The sequence below is a fragment of the Gossypium hirsutum genome, chromosome D07 (genome assembly GCF_007990345.1).
Source record: "Gossypium hirsutum isolate 1008001.06 chromosome D07, Gossypium_hirsutum_v2.1, whole genome shotgun sequence".
Lineage (NCBI taxonomy): Eukaryota > Viridiplantae > Streptophyta > Magnoliopsida > Malvales > Malvaceae > Gossypium > Gossypium hirsutum.
The window spans coordinates 29,498,424-29,523,966 of NC_053443.1; the positions used below are offsets into that span (position 1 = coordinate 29,498,424).

The following is a 25,543-nucleotide window of genomic DNA, read 5'->3' on the forward strand; positions in this document are numbered from 1 at the left end:
ATAGTTCTAAATCTATTAACCACTACTTTAGAGATGATTTTATACACCATATTACAAAGGCTAATCGACCTAAATTGCGACATACAGTTCGGTGTATTCACTTTCAAAATAAGCATAATATTAGTATTGTTGATATCGTCTACCTTCTTTGATTCTATTCAATACATCTAAAAAATACTTATTTTTCTCATCCCCCACAATGTGCTAGTATTTTTGATAGAATAGTGCAGGATACCCATCCATACTTGATGCCTTTAATGATTCCATACACTTTACTGTTTCCACCACTTCTTCAAGCATAAACCCTTCAACAAGCTTAGCGTTCATATCCTCTTGAATGCAAGTCGAAATCCTCGACAACACTTTAACATTACTTATTGTATGTGACGCTGTAAACAACTTCTTAAAATAGTCAGTCGCCACCCTTGCCTTTTCCTCTTCCCCAACGATCCATTCCATATTTGGTCATTTCAATTTCTTCACAGTATTCTTCTTTTTATGTTGGTTGGCTAAGTTATGAAAAAAAGACATTTTTATCTATCAAACTGAAGCCAGTTCGCCCTTGCTCACTACTCTTAAAACAACTCATCTTTATCAGTTTCTAGGTTCAAGGCCAATTTATCTTCTTCCAACTCTACTAATGTTTCGTCATCCGGATCAACTAAGCTCAAATCAACCAATCTCATATTTAAATTTTTTTTACATTTTTCCCTTACTGACAAAAATTCGTCCCATCTTAGCTCTAAGAAACTTGTCTAGCTTTCCTAACTTCGTAGGAACATCATCAAAAGTCCCCTTTCAAAAATATTTAACTCATTATTCACAACAGTCCTCTAGAATCCAATGTGTGTCAAATCTAAACCCCTATTTCCTAGAGCCATATACCCTCTACTATCAATCCCCAAATCCACCAAAACCGGACAATAATCTGAAATAGCATGAGGCAAGTGTTTCAAAGCATACCTTGGAAAATTCTCTCACCAAGCCGAATTCGCAACCCCTCTGTCAATTCCCTTACATAAATTATTCTCTGGCAATCAGCCTCTTTCCCATGTGAACTATCTTTTTGAAAAACCCAAGTTGCTGAGATCACATTCCTCCAAAACCTCCTTGAAGCGAACCATGTTTCTTCCTTTAGTTAGTCGCCCACCAATTTTTTCAAACGAAAACATAATCTCGTTAAAATCTCGCACAACCATTCATGGAAAATCCCGATAATTCCCCAACCTCCTTAGTAGATCCCATGACTCCCTTCTTCAGTGTTCCTCTGATGCACCATAGAACCCTGTAAGCTTTCATTGTGACATACCCTCTCTTTCCTTTACCTTCAAATCAATATGACTAGCTAAAAAGCTTCTCAACTACACCGCATACTCCTCCCTCCAACCTAGTGAGAAAACCCCTTTTGATTTATACATTTCCACATCTATCCCGTTCACAAAACCACACTTCAGTCAAACCTTTTCCATTCTCTTTCCACTCAATTTATTTTTATTAGAAACAAAATCTAGGGTTGTACATGCCTCACCTTATTCTTGAGGTAATTAACCACTCGTGGATGCCCCAAACCATCAACGTTCCAACTTAAGATTTACTTTGTAGTCGACCGGCCCATTCGCTAGCGACTGCCGATCTCTCATTAATTTTAATCAATGCACCAGTAGTACCAGAGCCAGTTGATTTCCCCTCCTTTGTTCTTTGTCTTTTCTTCCCATCACAATGCTCAATTGGCCTATCCTCTAGTACAGTTTCCATTTGTCCCTATTTCCACACTCCTTGAGCAACCACACCTTCCTCTTTACCCCTTTTGTTTCAATAGAAGCTACTAGTCTGTGTGACCCCAACACCCTTTCCATCCCTACGACCTTCCACATCCATGCCAAATGGATTACTACTCCCTTGAGATCCACTCGAACCCTTTTCCTTGAGCCACTTACTACTAACTGAAACCTCATTTCTTGAAGGCGCCCTTAAAGAAATATCCCAACCAAACTCTACCTCCTGAACATAGATTGTCACATATTAAGAATACTAAATGTAAGTTTTGAAACTAATAATAATACATATGAGCTTATTTAAAATATGTAAGGTTATTAAATTGATGTCGATTTGACTCATGACATCAACTCAGTCACACACTTAAACAATTATGTGTCTTCATATAATTTAGGTTAAAATATATCATAAGATATGACCTATGTCCTTTTACTCTTCGTAAATTTGAAATTTAGTCCTACTTTTTATATTTTAAAATTTATGTCAAATTGCTAACACTGTTAAAATTATTTTGCTAAATTTAAGTTCACTACTGTTGGAATATTTTCAAATATTTATAGTATCCCAATAACTATAAATGAATGGGTGTAATTAATCAAAAGATAAAACTTTTGGTCATTGGTCAAAAGTTATATCATTTGATTTTTTTTAAAAAAAGAATTATAACTATTCAAAAAATATTATTTGAATAGTTACAAAATTAAATGAATAATTATTATTATTTATTTATTCATAAAGACACCTATTGAAAGATGTCTCTATGAAGAGACATGAAAATTCCTATAAATAGGAATAGGATTTCATTTGGAAATCATATCAACAAATTCTAATATTATTTCTTCTCTTCCTTCATTTTCTAATATTATTAGATTATTCTATAAAGTATTGCTGCAGAAATCCTTTGTAGAAATTGAGTTTTTGTTATACATTACTCAGTGCATAGTGGACTATTCTCGTCAGTGCAAAACGCAAATAGTCATTGGCTTCATTGTATCCTCGAGGTTAATTTGCTTGGAACTCGTTTGCACACTGAAGATAAGTGGGGCCGAATATAACCTTAAAGATAGTGGCTTGATACACGCCTTGGAGCCTGTCCTATTTCTTCTTTTTCTTTTCGAGTTCCGATCGTGTGTTCGAGTTTTTTCCTTACCGGAGTTTTGTACTAACAATTTTAAGGTTATATTTCATGATGACTACCACAACACATGAAAGTGGAACACTAAGGGAGTTGGCTTCCAACTTTGTTAAACTTGATCGTTTTGATGGTGGCAATTTTCGACGATGGCAGAAAAAGATGCACTTTTTGTTATCAACTTTGAAGATTGCTTATGTTTTGGATACTCTAAGACCTGAAGAGAATGAAAATGAATCTGTTGCTGCAACCCGAGAAAGACAAAAATGGGACAATGCTGATTACATGTGCATGGGCCACATATTGAATGGTTTATCTGATGGTTTGTTCGACACCTACCAAAGCGACGTCACCGCTAAAGAATTATGGGACAAATTGGAGGCAAGATACATGACCGAAGATGTTACAAGTAAGAAATTTCTTGTCAGTCGTTTCAATAATTATCAAATGGTTGATGGTCATTCTGTTATGGAACAATTTCGTGATATTGAAAAGATGCTGAATCAATTTAAGCAATATGATATGAAAATGGATGAAATGATTGTGGTATCCTCCATAATAGACAAACTTCCTCCATCTTGGAAAGACTTTAAAAGAAGTCTAAAACATAAGAAAGAGGAAATATCTCTTGAGGCTTTGGCAAATCATCTTCGTATTGAAGAAGAGTATCAAAAACAAGATCAGAACCTAAATTCTGAAAATGCCAAAGTACATGTTACGGAGGAAGTACAGACTACTAAACCATTCAAGAGAAAGTTCAATCAGACTGATAGAGCACCTAAGTTCAAAAAGAAACAAAAGGGCTCATGCTATCATTGTGAAAAGCCGGGACATTTCAAGAATGAATGTCAATTTTTAAAGAAGAAATCATCTTCTAAGGTTGATAATAATGAAAAGTTCGTTGCAATGATATCTGAAATTAATATGGCACAAGATGATAATACATGGTGGATTGATACCGGAGCAACCAAACATGTGTGCAAAGACAAAAGCATGTTCACAAAGTTCACACAATGTGAAATGACAATGTCTTGTACATGGGAAATTCTTCCACCGCAACAATTAAAGGCAAAGGGTCTGTTGAACTACAATTCACTTCTGGAAAGGTTTTAACCTTAAATGATGTATATTATGTACCAGAAGTTAGGAAAAATTTAGTGTCTGGAAGTCTGTTGAATAAGTTTGGTTTCAAACTTGTTTTTGAGGCAGATAAGTTTATTTTGTCTAAGGGAGGAAAAATTGCTTGATTTGATACATAGTGATTTATGTGACTTGCATAATACTCCTACATTAGGTGGAAAGAAATATTTTGTTACTTTTATTGATGATTGTTCTAGATATTGTTATGTATATTTATTGCATTCAAAAGATGAAGCGCTTGATAAATTTAAAGTTTATAAATCTGAAGTTGAACTTCAGTGTGAATCATTTATCAAGTGCTTAAGATCGGATAGAGGTGGAGAATACTATAATCCAAGTTATTTTGAACTCACTGGAATTGTCCATCAAGTTTCAGCCCCTTACACACCACAACAAAATGGTGTAGCTGAAAGGAAAAATAGAGTCTTGATTGAAATGGTAAATTCAATGTTATCATATTCAGGTCTTGGACAGGGTTTTTGGGGAGAAGCTATTCTAACAGCTTGTCATATATTGAATAGAGTTCCTAATAAGGAAACTAAAATAACCCCCTATGAACAATGGAAGAAAAGGAAACCAAACCTTAATTATTTAAAGGTTTGGGGTTGTAGAGCTATTGTAAAAGTTCCAACACCTAAACGTAAAAAGTTAGGTGAAAGAGGAATTGAATACATATTTATAGGTTATGCACATAATAGCAAGGCATATAGGTTCATAGTAATTGAACCAAATGATTCAATTTCAATTAATACGGTTATTGAATCAAGAGATGCTATTTTTGATGAAAATAGATTTAATTCTATATCAAGACAATTACAACCACAACCATTGATTCATTCTTCAAATGAGAATGAGATTCCATTGAAACAAATTGATAATAATGATGAATCTTGTCAAGAATTAAGAAGAAGTAAGAGGATTAAAAAGGTCAAAGATTTTGGACCAGATTTCATTATGTTTCTTGTAGAAGGAAAAGGTGAAAGTATATGCAATAAGATACCTTATTGTTATAATACCGAATCTGATCCTATTACATTTGAAGAAGCAGTGAAATCTCAAGACTCTGCTTTTTGGAAAGAAGCAATAAATGATGAAATGGATTCAATAATGGGAAATCAAACTTGGATCTTAGTTGATCTTCCACCAGGTTCCAAACCAATAGGTTGTAAATGGATCTTCAAAAAGAAAATGAAGGTCGATGGAACCATTGATAAATTTAAAGCAAGGTTGGTAGCAAAAGGTTTTACACAAAGACAAGGTATTGATTACTTTGATACCTATGCTCTAGTAGCAAGAATTGCTACAATTAGACTATTAATATCACTTACCTCTATATATAATTTGGTTGTTCACCAAATGGATGTTAAAACTGCATTTTTAAATAGTGAATTGGAAGAGGAAGTGTACATGGAGCAACCGGAAGGATTTGTTGTTCCAGGACAAGAGCATAAGGTATGTAAGCTTGTTAAATCTTTATATGGGCTTAAACAAGCACCAAAACAATGGCACCAAAAGTTTGACAAGGTTGTTTTAGCTAATGGCTATAAAATAAATGAATCCGATAAGTGCATATATAGTAAATTTGATAATGGAAAGGGTGTTATAATTTGCTTATATGTAGATGACATGCTCATTTTTGGCACGGATTTGGAACAAATAGAAAACACAAAGAAATTCTTGTCAAACAACTTTGCTATGAAGGATATGGGTGTAGCAGATGTTATTCTTGGGATTAAAATAACTCGAGATGAAAGCACTATAGCTTTATCACAATCACATTACATTGAAAATGTGCTTAAAAAGTTTGATCTTTTTAACTGTATACCAGCATATACACCCATGGATCCTCAATTAAAATTAGTATCTAATGCTGGTAGGAAAATTGATCAATTGAAATATGCAAGTCTAATTGGTTGTCTTATGTACATAATGACTTGTACAAGACCAGATATTGCATATGCTATTGGAAAATTGAGTAGATACACAAATAATCCAAGTAGTTTGCATTGGCAAGCTTTAAATAGAGTACTTAGGTACTTAAAGAAAACTATTAACTATGGATTGTGTTATAATGGATATCCTCCAGTTTTAGAAGGGTATTCAGTTGCTAGTTGGATTACAAGTTTGGAAGATCATGCATCTACTAGTGGGTGGATCTTCATTCTTGGTGGAGGAGTCATTTCTTGGGGTTCCAAGAAACAAACATGTATTACTGATTCCACCATGGCAGCAGAATTTATTGCATTAGCCGCTGCATCTAAAGAAGCAGAATGGTTAAGAAATTTGCTTTATGATGTACCTTTATGGCTTAAGCCAATTTCACCTATTTCTATCCGTTGTGATAGTGAGGCTACTCTAGCAAAGGCATATAGCCAAGTATATAATGGAAAGTCTAGACACATTGGATTAAGACATAGTTATGTCCGACAATTAATTTCTGATGGAGTGATCACTATTAATTATGTGAGGTCAAGTGAAAATTTGGCAGATCCTTTGACAAAAAGTCTTGCTAGAGATGCAGTAAAAAGGACCTCAAAAGGGATGGGACTCAAGCCTATTAATTAGAGTCACCCATGATGGAAACTCGACTCAACGCTTGGTATAACGTCAAGTCTTGAGTTCAATGAGACAAAGTACATCATTAGTATGTGACTGTTAGCACTATAAATAAATCCATCCTAAGATTAAAGTGCTAGGTACCCGTAATGATAAGGGAAGGATGAGTAATGTACTCTTAATGGACCCATAACATAAATATGTTAGAGTGTTATAATTACGGGAACACTTTTGATGGGATCTACCTATGTGAGTGGAAGTGTGGCCGCTTCTAGGAGCTTAAGGGCTTGGCTCTGACAGCACTCATGAAAAGAGGACATAGACACATGGCTATAATAGTGTCCCTAGATACTATGCATTGACTGATGTTGAAATCATTGTGTGAGATGTGTTCAGTTAATCAAATGGAATAGTTGGTTCAAAGCTTAGTCTACCATACAATTTCGATTAACTTTAACATGTTTTCACTAAGTGAAGGTTCAATCGTAAGACACCTTTATTTATGCAAATTGATTTCCAAGAATATCAAAATCTAAATATTTTGAAAATGGGGGGAGATTGTTGGAATATTTTCAAATATTTATAGTATCCCAATAACTATAAATGAATGGGTGTAATTAATCAAAAGATAAAACTTTTGGTCATTGGTCAAAAGTTATATCATTTGATTTTTTTTAAAAAAGAATTATAACTATTCAAAAAATATTATTTGAATAGTTACAAAATTAAATGAATAATTATTATTATTTATTTATTCATAAAGACACCTATTGAAAGATGTCTCTATGAAGAGACATGAAAATTCCTATAAATAGGAATAGGATTTCATTTGGAAATCATATCAACAAATTCTAATATTATTTCTTCTCTTCCTTCATTTTCTAATATTATTAGATTATTCTATAAAGTATTGCTGCAGAAATCCTTTGTAGAAATTGAGTTTTTGTTATACATTACTCAGTGCATAGTGGACTATTCTCGTCAGTGCAAAACGCAAATAGTCATTGGCTTCATTGTATCCTCGAGGTTAATTTGCTTGGAACTCGTTTGCACACTGAAGATAAGTGGGGGCGAATATAACCTTAAAGATAGTGGCTTGATACACGTCTTGGAGCTTGTCCTATTTCTTCTTTTTCTTTTCGAGTTCCGATCGTGTGTTCGAGTTTTTTCCTTACCGGAGTTTTGTACTAACAACTACTACGTCATTTTTTTAGTTACATATATACCAGGTGAGTATATTTTTTTTATTTCGAAATGTCACACCAACAAATTTAATCCAAAATTTTAACAATATTAATAATTTAACCTAAAATTTGAAATATGAAATGCAAAGGAACTAAATTCTTAGAAATAAAAATATTGAATCTAAATTCCAAATTTGTAAAATAAAAAATAAAAAAAAGCCGTATTCCATATTTTAACCAAAGTTTAAACTTCTTAATTTAATCACTCATCTATTTTGAATTTTATTTTAAAACTATTGTTTAATCCATTTAATGTTAAATAAATTAAATTTTAAAAAATATAAATATTCTATTATTATTTTAAAATTTCTTATCAATTAGATTGTAATAATAATTCCATTAAATACAAAATATGATAGGTTTAGCAAAAATACCATGATTGTAACATGGGTTGCTTATTATTGAGATCTTTTGTTTTTATGGCAAATGATGATGAAATTAAAAGCAAATATATAGATTCTTTAATATTTTTTTCATACTTCATTTCAGTTGAATGAAATAATGGAAGATTTCCAACTTACGTCACTTTTAACCACTAACATATTGTACCTAATTATCTACCAGAAAAATTGTACCTATTTTTTAGAAAAATATATGAGGCCCATGAAAATGGATAAGATATGATATTATATTTTTCCTCGGAAAATAAATTCTGACAAATTTGAGTATGTCCCATATCTCTAATTAATGAGGCTTTTTGATTTGATTTTATGGCTTTTAAGGACCATGTTTTCCTTTAATGCATTACTGTTAATTTTATGAATTTTATTTAAACTTTTATTTTTGATAAATATTTTTATTTTTATCATGCATCTCAATTAATATAAGATTTAATCTCCACTTTAAAATAATAAAATTGTTCGCACTGGTTGGAAAAGGATATTCGACAATCATTGTTAACTGTTGACAGATTACACTAATCCTGAAGTTCACTGTAATATGTTGTAAAAAGAAAATCTTTATTCCCTCTTTTTAGTTAAGCAATTATTGGCATCCTTAAAGCTATAAATATGGTAGTATTTTACAAAGTCATTTTCAAATAAAATAATTTCCTATGCAATATTCTTTTAACAACAATGTAACTTTCTTTTTTGAAAAAGATCGCACTTTACACATCATTGGATCATGGTTGTCTTTTATTTTAACTGTAAAAATATATCTGAATATATCTTTCACATTTACTTCAAAAAGATGGAAAAATGTGTCCTACAATAACACTGCAACTTAGATCCTTTCACTTCAAAAAAACAGGTTGGGTATACTAAATTTCTGGTCAGTTTGAGGTCTCAGAAATAATACAGAACCTAGGACTTTCCAAAATAATAAATAAATAAAATTTCATTTTTGTATTTTGTATCATTTAGCCATTTAGGCTCAATTAGGATATAAATAATCATACTTTTTTGGTTTAATTTTATCAATTACAAACATAATTAATACTTGACGAGAGAATAAATTAAAGTAAAATGATCAAGATTCAAACTTTAATTATTGTTGAGAACTTAAATGGAGTTAATGATGTGGCATATCATGAGTGGTTGGAATGTAGAATAAGAAAGGGTAAGAGAAGTTATAATTTTAAAGTACAAAATGATAAGTACTGAAAAAAAAAATGATGAAAAATTGGAAGTCATAGGATGTGGTGGGTGAGTGTGAACTGTGAAGGGACAGTCCCCCATATGGAGAAAGAAAACATGTTTCTTATCCCTACACTATTTCCCAACTGCCTCCTCCCACTTTCATCTTCTTTTTATTTAAATTACTAAAACAATACCATTCTTTTAACACCAATCTTGGCTTGTTTTGCCCTTTCTTTAAATAATAATAATAGGGTTTGAATGGGTGTAATCTGATAAGAAAAAGAACACACACCCAAAAGTCCTTATGTTTTATTATATTAATTTTTCAAAATAAATTTCATACCAGTTATCAAAATTGCTTGTCAATTATGGTCAAGCTTCTACCTCAACAGCATTAAATATTAAATAATTACTTGAAGGTAAATAATTATAAATTTGTTTATACTTATAAACACCTTATTGAAAAAAAAATGAAGAGCGTTTAATTTGGAGTTCCAATATTAAAATAAATTTGAGTGAGATTGAAAAAGATTCTGATTATGCTTTAAAAGAAATGATATTTGATATAAGAAATATAATAAAATATTACCAGTACTAAAAGGAACATAAATAATCCAACTACCACTTATTATATACCAAAACAAAATCTATAAAGAGTATAGAAAAAAAGGTAGCATCTTATCTAAAAGAAGAAGAATTAATAATAATAATAATAATAATAATAATAATAATAGTAGTAAAGGATTAATTAAGTTTACATCACAAGGCAGTTTACCGTTAATTGTCATTTTCTTCTTAAAGTAAACCCACTCACTTTCCTTTAATTTTATTTTACCAAATATAATATTAAGTATATAAGATGATACTTAAATTGAATGTATCAAAATTAGTATCCTAGTACTAATACTTTAATTGGAAAGGGTATGTGCCAATCATTGTTTTAAACCATAATTAAATCCAACTTTTCTTTCTTTCTAATTGTAATGTAGTTTTTCTTGGAATAAAAACTTAACGTCAGCAATGGCACAAAATATAATAATAAAATTGAATGCAGTTTCGTAATTACCAGCGACAAAATCATGGAACTCAATAATTATAACTTTAGTGGCCAAAAAACATATTATATATAAAGAAAGAGAAACCGACTTGACTTGTAGCAAAGACAGCTGCCCAGCAGGTGTTGAACTGTAATTCAGCATTCTCACAGCTGAAACCAAAGTTTTTAGCTGACAATTCACATTCTTTTCAATATAACGGATTTTAACTAGGATAATGGTAGAAGTTAAATTGGATATCAAATAAAGAATTTTATAATTTTTCTTGTAATTTTATATAATAAGTACTCATATTACATTTAAATTAAATTAATTATAATTATGGACATTCATCAAAATTTGAATCTAGTTAATAAGCTGATTACGATTCATGTAATTAAAATACATGGTTGATATACAAAATATATAATTGATGCACACACAAACCATTACCGTCAATTTGTGGAAACAAAAAAGATTGGGGTCCGCAGCTATTTTGTTTTGTGGGCATCTAATTACTAATAAGAAGGAAGAAAGCGTTGGTACCATCCACTGTCAAAAGATGCAGAGAAAAACAGGATCTTATCTTTGGTGAAACACCTAAATTCTACTTCATCCCCACACCAAATCTTTTTTTCTAAAAAAACCCTTCTCCTGCTTCCTTTTTCCCTCTCACACTGCCAATCTGCCATTTCAGGATATATATACATATGCTACAACGTTGGAGAGCTTTGTACGGCTTTGGATTTTCAAATATATTTTCGTTTCCTATCTAGGGTTTTTTCATAACACCACCTATGTTGTATTTCTTTTAGGATTTCCACATCTACACAAGTAAAAACAAACCATTCTCTTATCTTAACACCTTAATTACTTACAATTTCCTCCTTCCTTTTTCTACAATTTTTCTTTTTGGGTGAGTTATTAATGTTTAATATAAATACAGATTAAAGTGTTAAGAGAGAGAGGATGAATCACTGCGTCCCCGATTTCGAAATGGAAGATGATGATTCCATCCCTTGTACTTTAACTCGCTCTAAAAAGCCTTCCATGTAAGCTAAACCTTCTTCTTCTTCTTCTTCTTCTTCTTCTCTATTTTATTTATTTTTTATCGCTTTATTATTGTTGCCAAAACCGTGAGTTGATGACGCGATGGAATTATGAAACAGGCCAGAGGATGAAATCATGGAGCTGTTGTGGCAAAACGGTCAAGTTGTTATGCAGAGCCAAAACCAAAGATCTATCAAGAAGTCACCGCCGTTCAAATTCCAAGGCGCCGACCCATCTGCTACCAAAGAGATCTGGTCTTCCTCATCTCACCATCATCATCAACAACAGCAGCAGCAGCAGCAGCAATCGCTTACCGATCATCACCTCTTTATGCAAGAAGACGAAATGGCTTCATGGCTTCACTATCCTCTCAGCGACGCCAGCTTCGACCACGATTTCTGTGCTGATCTCCTCTATCCTTCCTCCGCCGCCCCTTGCCTTACCTCCACCACCGCCACAACCTCCGCTCCTCCTCCACTCGGGAAAGTTACTCAAGTTTCAGCTTCAGCTGTGGCGTCAGCTTCTAGACCCCCGATACCGCCGTCGAGGAGGAATGAGTTGGAGTCGACGAGGATTCAGAACTTCGTTCACTTCTCCAGGCATAAAGCGGTGAGGGTGGAACAATTTAAACAGTCTAATTCTAAGAGCGTAGTTAGGGAATTGACGGTCGTTGATTCCAGCGATACTCCGGCTATGGCTCCCGAATCAGGAGCCTCTCAGGCCATGCCCTGCAACACTGAGGCAGCTTCTGGAGAAAACGACAATATTAACTGCGCCAACATGAGCGTCGCTGCAGGAGCCAACACGCAATCAGCTGGTGTCAGCGGGAGTGCCTGCAAAGACAATTTAGCCGCGTACGAGGTCACGGTGACATCGTCACCTGGTGGCTCCGGTGCCAGTGCCGAACCCACGGCTCAAAAGGCAGCAGCCGCTGAGGACCGGAAGCGTAAAGGAAGAGAACTGGAGGACACCGAATATCACAGCGAGGTTAGTTCATTCGAGTTAAAAGTTTTCTGTTCCGTCTCGGCTAACGTGCGCCAGGGGTTAACGTCGTTTAACATGAGCACCCTTCTCTTTGTCGCTGGTGCATTAGAGCACACTGTTTTTTTTAAGGCAGAACACTGTATCAAATTATCAATCCAAAGATAAAACTAAAATAAAATGGTAATACAATTAGTATCATAGTTAAACTATATTTTGTTTTTTATTTAAAAATTGAGAAATTAACTTTTGTAAGTTAGATAAAAGATAAATTATTTTTTTTAATTTTATTTAATTGTACAGTTAAAAACTGATGTGGTTAATAAAATACCTATAAAGTGACACGTGACATAATATGTTACGTGTACTTCATGTTAACATATATAGGTTAGTTTTTAATAGTAGAAATGAATGAAAATTTTAATAAAATAGTCCGTTTGCTTTTTCAACTAACATATGGAAACTAATTTATCAATTATTTTAATAGATGAAAAAAATACAATATAACTTCTAATATATGAGCGGTAACTAACATATAAAAATGATAAAAGTTACTAAATTATGCCAAACTAATTGTTTGGATGAAAAAGGTTGTAATAATATATTATTAAAAAGTTAAATAAAATTTTTGAAATGGTATTTAAAATGTATAATATTTTAATATCATTCCATTTTCATTGATTATATATAAAAATTTAAAAAGATAAATATTAAATAACATGATATTTTAATAATTTCTTAATATAAAAATATCTTTATATTAGTATAAATATAGAGAAGTCAGTGCAGCTAATATCAATATATATTAATGATTATATTTAATAAATAACATTATTTATAAATAATTCACATTAAACAGTCTTAAAGATTGTTAGACGGCAAAAACACAAGGAACTGGTATCCTAGTCCCCATCACAGCCGGGCTCAATTAGTTATTCAACAATTTATTTTGACATAATGATAAATTTAATTATCAAATATTTGTATTTAATTTTTAAAAAATTATAAATATATAAATTATTAAAATGATAAAATTATATTTTTATTATCATAAAAGTTACAATTTAGTTTTGTCCCCTCAATAAATTTTCTAGCTTCACCCTGATACTGTTGGTGGTATGTTTCTATATTCCTAGCTCATAAGAAATAATTTCCTAAGTCAGTTAAGAAGCCAATGCTATAAGGATATAGTCAAATGCATAAGTTTTAAGTACCCTTTTAGTGAACTCATACGTAGAGATTTAACTGCGTACAATTAGTTTCAATGCATTGAAAAAGAACTCGTACGTAGTGACTACGTGCATCCCCTTTCTTTCTATTAAAAAATTTGTCATGCATTTACTGATAAATTTATTTGTACCAAAGGATGTTGAGTCCGAATCTGCTGACACAAAGAAACAAACACGAGGATCCACGTCAACAAAAAGGTCTCGTGCTGCAGAGGTCCATAACCTCTCAGAAAGGGTCAGTGTTGTATAACATTATAATACTGTTGATGATTTTGGTCTTCCTTTGTGTAATTACATTGCTTTAGAGTTCATATATTCTCGTGTGCAGAGACGCAGAGATAGGATTAATGAAAAGATGAGGGCTTTGCAAGAACTTATACCTCGTTGCAACAAGGTTTGTCATGTTATATTTGCACCATTTTTTCTGCTGCTATTAACATATTTGCATGTTTCTGTGTCTCAGTCAGACAAAGCCTCAATGCTGGATGAAGCAATTGAGTATTTGAAGTCACTTCAGTTGCAAGTTCAGGTATGTCTTTGCTTGTACTTAATGAGATACATGTGAAATTTTGTTTGATGTTAGCTCTTACAAGTTACAACTCTGTAACAAAGAGTGGTTTGACTGGGTTACTGTCCTTTATAGCAATTTTGTTTTGTTAAAACGTGGAGAATAAAAGTAACTTATGTCTCTGTTCCATCTAGAAACATGTTTTTGTAGCCTGTTAGGATCAGACTTGAAGCTGCAGCACTGAAAGTACTTAATGAACAATCTTTCACCTGCCCTATTTTGAATGTTATGGAACTGTTAATTGTAGGGACTTCACCATTGAAACACCACCAACTCAAGAGTCAAGAGGCAAGCTTTCTTTTTGGGAACATGATTTTTACTTGATATACATGAATAGATTAAATTTCAGATTGAAACACCAGTGAACTAATTAAGAACTAGAGCTTAATGAGTAACTAAATAAGAATGTGCATACTTTCTCATTCTAAAATTATAAACCTATCCTAACCATAGCACTTTATTCTCAGTTTGCTTCGGCTCTTGTAACTTAAATAACATCTTCATCAATTCCGCCTACTATGCAGTAAGTTAGGACATGATTGTTATGTTCTATTCACAATATGTTCAGTGAACTGTTTTATTTTAAAATTTAACTTTATGCAGATGATGTCCATGGGGTGTGGCATGGTCCCAATGATGTTTCCTGGTGTTCAACAATACATGCCAACAATGGGAATGGGAATTGGAATGGGCATGGGCATGGATATTGGAAGGCCAACGATGCCATTTACAAATGTTTTGGCTGGCTCACCATTACCAACACCAGCAGCTGCTGCTCATCTGGGTCCAAGATTTACTATGCGACCCTTTCATATGCCACCACCGGCTCTGGCTCCAGCTCCAGCTCCTGATCCATCAAGAATCCAACCAAACAATCAGTCAGACACCATGTTAAACCGGCTTGGTGTACAAAACCCAAACCAGCCTTGTGTCCCAAACTTTGCTGATCCTTATCAGCAGTATAATATTGGTCTTCACCCGATGCAATTATCCCCTCCACTGGTAGTGTTTAGCATGTCATTCTCAAAATTATGGCTTCACATCTATCATGTGAAGTACTGATTACTAATTAATTTCGCCTCTTACAGAATCAAGCGATGGCCCAGCCAAGTTCTAGTAAACCCAGTACCAGTAAGGGAGCTGATAATCTTGAAAATCACCCATCAGGTAGGTCCATTGTTGTCTGCTTCACCATTATTAGAAGATGGTTGTTGACAAAAGTATACACATGAGAAATAAGAAGATAGTACATGCCATGTCGCCCTCTAATCATTTCTATAATTAGGATCTACATATATAGCATTTACAGACTTGAGCCATTGTGGTGAAATTAACCTGGTTTCCACTAAAATCATGTCAGCTCGAATGATGAGTGAGACATATATTTATTAGCCATTAATTAAAAGTTCACTTACTGTTTAATGATGGATGATTTCTAATGTACTTTTTATTGGATGACAACATGAAGGTGACATGACAAGATAGCACTAAAAGGATTTACAAGTGGTGGCCGGCCAGCATCAACTACTCTCAGGCTGCAAGCAGATTCTATTATCTGAATCCTGGTCGCAAGTGCTGCTTGCTTGTGTATTCCTTTGGACTTCCATAACATGAAAACATTGAAGAAAGAGCTCCTGTGCATTACAGGTTGACAATTCTGTTTGGGATCACTCAGGGAAAGGTTCTTACCTTTTCTAAAAAGTTTTGTTAGTGTAAGAGAACCTTCTTGTCTGAGACCAACTTAAAAAAAAAAATACTAGCTAAATGTTGTAACACAGCTAGAATGTAATTATTACTCCACCATAGGAATATTTGGTTAAAACAGTTTGATTTTCTGTTTGTTCAGAATAAGAAAGAGGCTTAGACAGCAGAATGTAGCAACAAAAGAAAAAGTCACCCTTGGCTTTTGATTGGATGACTCTGGTTTGCTCACAAACCCGCCCAAGTGGTTCTTAAGTTATTATTATCTTTGAGTATAAACAAGATTGCAAATATTAATATTGGAATCTTGATCAATATAGATGTGGTGTCGAAAATTGTCTTAATCAACCAACTTATTGAGGTCAATTTTCAATACTGAGGGTAAAAGTTTTAAGCAGGACAAGGGGGATATTAAGCAGAGGTATGAAAAGAGGTTTCAACTTGTAGATTGGTTCTCTTCTGAACCTGAAAAAGGTGCAGAGGAGCGAATGGCCACTTTTTCACTTTGCCTTTTTTATGAGCCAAAATTCATCTTCTCTCAACCTTAAAAAGAGTGCATAAGAGAAATAGTCGCTGTTCCCTTTTCTTTTTTCTTTTTCTTTTTATCTTTTTCTGAGTGCTTATTAAGCTATGGTCCAATGATTCCTAATCCAAAAGGCAGGCCAACCAAGAAATGCCAATGATATAGGTATGAGAAGGACCCTTTATTGATAATATATGCTGAAATTAATGTAGGTTGACAACAATATGTGGGAACAGCAATGCTGGGGCAAGATTGTCCTCACGACGCCTTAATAATAATAACATGGTGTCTTTAAAACTATGAGAACGACCTCTCATTTGGGATACAAAGAACAAAAAGGGGTACACATTCAGATCACCTAATGGATGAGATGATTGGCTTTCCTTCTGTTCTTATTATCACAATGACAACAAGTTTTCACATTCTCTTCAAAACTGCATGAGACAAACCAAGGCATAAAATAGTCAACCATCCCCTCTCAACTCTTCTTTCTTATTCTCTACTACCATTTGACAGCTTGTTGGTTGGAAGATAAAAGGAATGGATGGGAACTGGGAAAGGCTATACCAAGCAAAATGCTATTGCAAAACTCGAGGAAGAGGATATAAGGGTTTAGCCAATCAATACGCTGCCGTCTCCATTTTCAGGTTCCCAGACGGCAGCATGATTTCCTTTCCTCCTCCATGCAATCACAACTTGGACATAACCATATCGACATCATTGTAGTCAGCGAAGAACTGTTTGGTAGATGAGTTATTGAAGATGTTCATCCTTGAAAGTTTCACGGCCGGAATAAGCTGTTTGGTAGATTTAAGGCCCAAAAATCTTCATGCACACAACTTCCATTATAAAATTTTGGATAATTGCAAAAAAAAATTAAGTGTATACTAATATTATCTAAGTACAAGTGTAACGGGTCACGGATCAAAGCTCATCTTGAGTACGTAAAGAGTGTCCTATGGACGTCAACTAATTAAATGTAGCTTTTTTGATCCATTTGAACTGACTCGACTGTGAAAGATATAAAAAAAATTTATCTACTTGAAACCTTAATGACCCAGTGAAACACTCCACTAAAATTAGAGTTATTAGGGTAATTAGTGTAAGCCCTAATGATAAAGATATATAGAATTTAAATGTCAGTTGTAGATAGACTCTAATCTTGCTCAATTATAAATAGAGAACTTCCATGTAATCCTTCATAGTAATTTAATACTATTAAAAATATTTACACACTTTATGTACGTGGCATTTTATGTTCTTTCATTTCTTTTTTATTTTAAATTGCTTCCACTTTATTTATGGTGTTTGAAGAAAATTTCTATCGAGAATTTTCAACAAAATCACTTAAAGTTACATGAATTATGAGATAAAATTTCTAATCCTATGACACAAAAACTAATCAAATTTTAATTAGTTTTAGTATGTAATTATTTAACTACATACTAAAAAATAGTTTACACTATTTAAAGTTTAAACTCTAGCGCTATTAGGTTTCAGCATTTCTCCCGCGAATATGTTCTTCTTATGCAATTCAATGCAGTTGGAGATTCTATGCTGCTGAAAAATATCAATAAGTTGCTAGTTTAAACTATAATGAGGAGAAAAAAACAGTCAAGCATTTGCCTCCACTTCTCATGACCGTAAGGACCTTTTTACTAGAGGTATTTGAGCTATGTAGCCTGCATTTGCAAAATATTTGAAGCGTTTAACTTGGGTCATCAACTTCCTGAAATCCTGGGTTAGCCAGCTAAAAGATATGAAACAAACAACATTGAAATGAAATTAAGAATAAGGAAGAAAGGATTGTGTGAATGCGTATTTCTTTGATAAATGTGCTTTTTATTCATCCAAAAGCTACAAGAAAAAGACTATAGGAACACTCTTCTAACTGTAAACTTTACAAAAGAATTAAGCAAGTCTAATGTTCAAACTTCACGTAGAAGAGGCAAATTTCCTAGAAAGCCTAGCATCAATAGAGCCTTTAATCAACACATAAAGACCCTCCACCTCCCTTCATGGAGGCACACCACGACAGTCTAAGAAGAATAGTGACCATCGATTTCTCTTTTCCAAACTGGTAAAGCCATAAAGTATACATTACCTGCAAATTACAAGCATATAAAACCTTCTCCCATAACAATTTAGGAAAAACACAATCACCAAACAGATGATCTCTTGATTCATCATGACACCCACAAAGAATGCATACAGGATCAACCTGACATCCCCAACTAAATCATCTACTCTTAGTGGCCAACTTGTTCTTCACAGCTAACTAGGAAATGAAGGATTATCTAGGAATATCCTCAGATAATTCTATTCCGAGGCACCTTTTCTTGCTTATGCTTAATATGTTCCCAAATTTTCCATGCCTTACAAGAGCCCGAATCTCTCCAATCTGCAGCATAAGCTATGTACTTATACATGTTACAACATATCTAGAATGGAAAAAAGCTAAGTAAAGTAACTAAAATCTAATCCTTACAAGTTTGCTATTTAAAATTGTGAAAGTTACATGAAAAAATAAAATGAGAGGATTTATTTAATAGGTGGTGAAATTAGCTATGGTAATATTAAAATTAACAATGAGGTTATTTTACCCAAATGATTCAAAAAACAATTATTTATATAAATGATTCTGGTTTAAAAGTAATCACTCAAATAATCTGAAATGAGTAGTAAAATTAGGTAAGGGGACTAAATGGCCGGTACCAGTATTTTTCTGACACAATCATTGCCTGATGATTATGTCAGGGGTTAAAAAAAATATTTTTTGAGGTGCTAGAGATTAGACGGTCGGCACACATGTATTTTTTCACCCTGTATCATATTTGTATACATTCATACCAGTATTTGAAAAAAAAAATTGGGGTGTTGGCACACTGATAGCCGGCACCACTTTATCAAATTAAAAAAATATTTTTTTTAGGTGCTAGCACATTTATAGCCGACACCCCCTTTATTTGATTAAAAAAATATTTGGGGTTCTGACACACTACTAACCAACACCCCTTTTAAAATTAAAAAGAAAATTTAGGGTGCTATGATATTGATGGCCGACACCCTTATACAAATTTAAAAAGAATTTGTTATATTAACCGGAGAAAATTTAATAACCCAACTAGTTTTAATTTTAAAATATGGTTGTAAAATATTTAATTTTAAAATTAAAGGCCACTTAAAAGGCCGAATTAGGCAATCTTTGGCCGCTTTATCTGCTACTGCAGGAGCCGGCCACTTAATGGCCAAATTGTGACCTGCTGCAGGTGCCGGCCTTGCCCAATATCAGGTTTTTTTTTTAAATTTAATTTATTTCCTTTTTTAATATAAAATTTATGTTAATCTTTAACTAACTTCTTATTTCAAAAACAAAAACTTAACTAACCTATTTCTTGATTTTTAAATTTAATTTTTTATTTTTAAATTTAATTTTTATTTTTTAAAATTAATTTTATTTTACAACCATATTTTAAAATTAAAACTAGTTGGGGTTATTAATTTTCTCCCGTTAATATAACAAATTTTTTAAATCTAGTCCATTTTTTTTTAATTTTAAAAGGGGTGTTGGCCATTGGTATGCCAGCAACCCAAAATTTTGTTTTAATCAGATAAAATGGGTGTCGGCCATCAGTGTACCAACATCCCAAAATTTTTTTTTTTTAATCTTTAGTGCCAGTCATCAGTGTGCCAGAACTCCAATTTTTTTTCAAATACTGGTATAGATGTATACCAATATGATACATGTGAAAAATATACAAGGGTGTCAGCCATCTAGTCCCCAACATCCAATTTTTTTTAACCCCCAACACAATCATTAGGTAATGATTGTGTCAGAAAAAATACTGGTGTTGGTCATTTAGCCTCCTTATCTAATTTTATTGTTTATTTCAGATCATTTAAGTGATTATTTTTGAAACAGGCCATTTACGTAAACAATTATTTTTTAAGTCATTTGGATAAAATAGGATGACAAATTTTTTTATAGGCAAATCTTTTTCAATTAGTTAAACGCCACTTGAAAAATTTAGTAGTTTTTTTTCCTAATATAAAAAATCACATTGTAATTAAATACAAGCATATTATTTTTTAATCAAATATTAAAATTTTTTATAAAAATTGTGTGTATTTTAGCAAAAAATAAAAAAGAATTTACAAACAATTTCAACGATAGGAAAGTTGGAAGGTCAATTTAGCTTCAGTTTACTAAAGGCATCTTATAAAAATATAGTTCAACCTTGTGATAATGTATAAATATTTATACAATATTTATTAGTCTTCCTCCCACATGCATGGCTGATCAAGTTTAGCAGTAGGCGTTAGTTGGGTTTTTGGTGCTATCTTAAATATAAAGAGATTTTGTTGGTATATATTTAAAATTAGGAAATATATTATTTATAGTAATAACATATATCTATAAATTATAATTATAATTTATAATTTACATCTATCTATAATATATATGAACAAGTTTGGAGAAACTATTGAATTGATGGGAATATTTTTTTAGGATACATTTTATTCGTCGAATCCTAGATTTTGTTTTATAATAGGATTACGAGAATATAATATTACCTTTTTTGATTAATTTGGCTGAAATTTAATATTTATATATTTGGTTGACTGAATATAAGGGCACGTTTGGTTCGCTGTAATTGAATAGAGCTGTAATGGAATAGAGGTATAATGGAATAAAACTGTAATAGTAATTCAATTGTTTAGTTTAATGAAATGGAATAGAACTGTAATAGTATTATTGTGTTTGGTTGAATAGAATGATGTTGTAATAGCATAAGGAAAAAAATCTAAAATGACTAGAATACCCTTAGCAGAATTTTTTTAAGTAGATGATTATTATAATTGTTATTAAATTTTAATAAGACTATTAATATAAATAATAAATAATTTAATCATATTTTAACATACATATTATTAAATATAATTTAATTAAAATATATAATTTAATAAAATTCTTAATATAATTAAATTTACTAAAATCATAATATATAATAATATATAAACAATATATATTATTTAGGAATACAATTAAAACATTTTAAAACATTTTAAAGATTTAATTAATATAATATTAATAATTTAGGAATACAATTTAAACATTAATTTTTTAATAGTAAAATATAAAAAGTAATAGAATATTATAGAAAGAAAGAAAACGCATATTGCTGTGTAATGGTCGTTATGAGAATGTGGAATACATTCTGCACACCTGTCTTTGTGCTACTACATAATCGATTTGACTTAAATTGTAGCTTTGTTAAATACAACTCCCATGATTTACTTGACAAAACTTGCCTAGTGGTCAACGAATATTTACCCATAAAACTTATCCAAATTCAAGCTTACGGCGGATTTTTGCTGGTTCAATCAATTTGTACCAATTCTCAATTTAATCGATTTAATTCCCTTCTCCAAACCAATACTCCGAACAACTCAACCAACTGGTTCGACTAGATGGACAGGTTCAAACAATCTTGCCGGTATCTTAAACCTTTCATTATTGTAGAAAAGCATAGACAAAGAAGAGATCCCTCAAAACATTAAGCATACATTAAATTAGAAATGGGGTTCTATACTCAAATCACAACAAACATAAAAAGAGACAATGCTACTCAGATAAAAATATAATAATTTTAACATTGGACCAAAAGTTCTACTTCCTAAACAAGAAAATATCATATTAAAAAGGGCAAAATCAACATTCAAGAACCGACCTTCACTCGTCCTCCTGGCTGCGCAACCTAGCCAATTTGTTGGTAACGACAACATCCAACTGAGCTGCTCGCTCAACGATTTCCTTCCTCTTCTTCGTTGAAACATCATGTGCTATCTCAGCACAGTATGTCCTAAGAATGCAGTAATAATAAGAAACAATCTAGAAAATTGCTGATCAAAACAAGGGTTAAACATCATGTATTATACCTGTTGTGCATCATGAGAAGCTCTAGCTCTTGGACATTGTGCACCACGAATTTCTTAAACCCATTGGGAAGATAGTGGCGTGTTTTCTAGTCTGACCCATAACCGATGTTAGGCATCAAAGTGCATCCCTTGAACTTCCTCCTAACACGGGAGTCAATACCCTTGGGCCTTCGCCAGTTTGTCTGCAAATATGTAAGTTTTTTAACAATATTGCTGAGAGCTAGTTTGTGTGGTTTTGGCTAAACGAGACTTCAACTAACAAGGATGCACCAAATTGTCGTAATAAACATATTTAAAGACCATACGACATATAAGCTGAAGCAAGGCATCGAACATCAAAATAACACAGAAGCATGAAAGAAAGAGCTTAGTTTCAACACAGCACTGAAACAAAAAGAACAATAATCCTTCGCCGCTACACCCTAACTTAATGTGAAGTCGCATAAGCATGTATCTAAAAGGTTTACCCTGCATAAATTTATTAACACAAAAGGAAAAAAGAAAGAAAAAGATTTCTATACTTATGTTTGCTTCACCTAGTTAAATAGAGAAGATAATGTGAGGCTAGGCTCATATCGTGAGGAATAAGTATCAATAAGATGATTGACATTGCTTCTATACAAATATTGTTCCACTTACAACCAATAAAACCGGAATAACATATCGATAAAGCAATTTTCATATGCAATTCATAAGCTCACCTAAAGGAGCCATGTCTAATCTTCACGATCTTAATGGAGAATAGTGATCATCGAGCAAAACAAGCAGCCAGAAGTGTGCTAATTCTGCTAACATTCTCTCATTGAAGCACATTTATGTTAAATGAATTCAAACCCATTCTGTGGAACAGGCAACCCCAAAGATTGCACGTTCAGTGGCAGTCATGTTATACATCAACTGGAAAAAGTCCTAAAAAAATAATTCTAGGCTATTAGGCTACTACCAGTAAAAAATCCACATTAAAACAGCAGAGAAAAAGAAAACAGAGTCCACTAGTATCCTCTGTAATAATTTCTACAATGCAAACACGAATACACCATTGAAACAGCCTGAATTGATTATATTTGTTTTTCTATATATATCTACAATTCTTAAACTACATATTAACCCCCTTCAAACTTCTAAATTACGCTCGAACCCCCAGCAACAATGCCAACTGCGCTAGTACTCAATCGGCATTCATATTTTTTCTTTGTAACCTCAATTCTCTATAGCATTGTAAGGGAAAACACACACATATTCTTCAGCTTGGGAGATCCCCCAATTAAGACATTAAGATCACAGTAAAAAAGAACCCAGTAATACCAATTACAGTACAATCAGGGATTTAAATTGCGGTCGCGGTCGCGTTTTCGGTTGCGTCACGTTTGTCGCGGTCGCGGACATAACGGACGCTATTGCGGTCACTGCGGGTATCACGATCGTGATTTTTTTTCAAATTCGCACAACTTATTGTAAAACATAGTAATTATAATTATAATTATAAAAATTCACTTTTAATGATTTTAGAATGTTTTCTAGCACTTATAAATCTTTATTAATATGATATGAGAACACAACTTTATATATGAAGTCCATGTCATATTAAAAATTGTGTCCAGAAATTTATATATATATATTTAAATTTAATAAAGAAATTTTCAAATAATTATTTTAAGACAAATTTTAACAATGGATAGGTGGATAAAAGCACAATTTACATGCCTATTTTCTAGTGGTTAAAATGGACGGTGGCTGCCCCTAATTAATGAGTAAAACAAGAGTCAAAGAAGAAACAAAACAGAGCAGCATGCCAATTGCCAATAAAGCCACAAACAAAAACAAAAACAGAAAAATTAAAAGAAAATGAAACGATTCTTTCTATTCCCTAACCCTAACCAGTAGCCTCCAAGGCTCCAAGCCTCCAACTCATCAGACTATCAACAAAAATGGCCGAATCTCTATTGCTGTTGAAACTTGAAAGTGTGAAAAACCAAGTAAAGGAATACTGGCTTAGAACTTAGAAGGGCTGAGAAAGAACTGGAAGAAACCTAGAAGTACTTCGAAGAGGAAATAGATGGGTTTGCTTTTCAGATTCAAGTCCTCGGCAGTTGGCTCGGCTCCTTGCTTTCATCTGCTGCTTGTTGTTTGCCCATATATAAGAAACGAAATTTCATATTTCTTTTTCTATTGGTTTTGAGTTTTGATTACTTTTTTTTTGTTTCTTTGACTTCTTTTTACTTTTTTTTATTGAAAGCTCTCTGATTTTGCACTTTGCAGGTAGGGGAATATATTCCCTTTTGTTTTTTACTGTTTCTGTCATTTTTGTTTGAGGGGATGACTTTTTTTTTAAAATTTACTGTAACGGAAAATAACGGGAATAGCGGCCCGTTATTGCCGCAATTGGCCGTTACCCGTTAAGTTGCGGCCGCTACCCACCGCTATTGGCGTGACTCCGCTTCACACCGCTATTTTCAGCAAAAGCGGTTTCGGACGGTGCCGCTACCGCTATATAACGGCCGCTATTCTGATATCGGCCCGCTATTTGAATCCCTGAGTACAATACTATAAGAAAGATAAGAATTATCTTTTGCTATAACCTTGACGGAGATCTTGCGATCACTTTGGGGCCTCATGAATTTCTTAACAAGCTTCTTCACAATCTTCTTCGACAGCAAAGGGACTGCCATTTCTTCCTGCTTAACGAATCAATTAAATGAAAGCCAGTTTGCAAAGAGAAATCATTTCGAAGATTCAAACGACAAATTAAATTCCGATATAACAAATTGAAGTTATAAATCGAATGAAAAATGAGTTACCTTATGGAAACGCAAGGCTGGTGTGCGGCTGTTGTAAAATAAACAAATATTGCAGATCTGAGGAGAAGCAAAACTAACCTGTAAAATAAACAAGGAAAGAGTGCGAGCTGCTTTGAAACTGGTAATGACCTGTCAGGCTGTTGTAGAGTTAGGAGCAGAAAGAAAAGAAAAAATGATCTTCCCTGCACTAACCCAAGAAATCAGTTTTAAGCAAAGAGTGAAAAAAAAATTCGTTCCTGATAAAATGAAGAAAAGAAACGTAGGAGAAGATGAAGCTGAGGGCAGAAATCG

The 25,543-nt window shown here is 32.9% G+C and overlaps 1 protein-coding gene and 1 pseudogene across 3 annotated transcripts; one reads left to right on the forward strand and one right to left on the reverse strand.

Annotated features, from left to right (window-relative positions):
- The first annotated feature begins 10,995 nt into the window (after positions 1-10,995).
- LOC107954644 (transcription factor PIF1) lies at positions 10,996-16,157 on the forward strand. 3 transcript variants are annotated; one of them, XM_016890260.2, is made up of 10 exons: positions 11,004-11,195; positions 11,409-11,514; positions 11,632-12,121; positions 12,193-12,499; positions 13,859-13,957; positions 14,051-14,116; positions 14,186-14,251; positions 14,894-15,292; positions 15,379-15,457; positions 15,759-16,157. In XM_016890260.2, the coding sequence occupies exons 3-10, from the start codon at positions 11,640-11,642 to the stop codon at positions 15,773-15,775; spliced, it is 1,515 nt and encodes a 504-aa protein (XP_016745749.2). In that variant the 5' UTR covers positions 11,004-11,195; positions 11,409-11,514; positions 11,632-11,639; the 3' UTR covers positions 15,776-16,157. The 3 variants fall into 3 exon arrangements, with proteins under 3 accessions (XP_040952427.1, XP_016745749.2, XP_040952426.1); XM_041096493.1 differs by having other exon boundaries at positions 10,996-11,195; positions 11,632-12,499; XM_041096492.1 differs by having other exon boundaries at positions 11,004-11,296; positions 11,632-12,499.
- A 5,926-nt stretch (positions 16,158-22,083) lies between these two features.
- On the reverse strand, positions 22,084-25,138 carry LOC107954643 (60S ribosomal protein L32-1-like; annotated as a pseudogene).
- Positions 25,139-25,543: the final 405 nt, after the last annotated feature.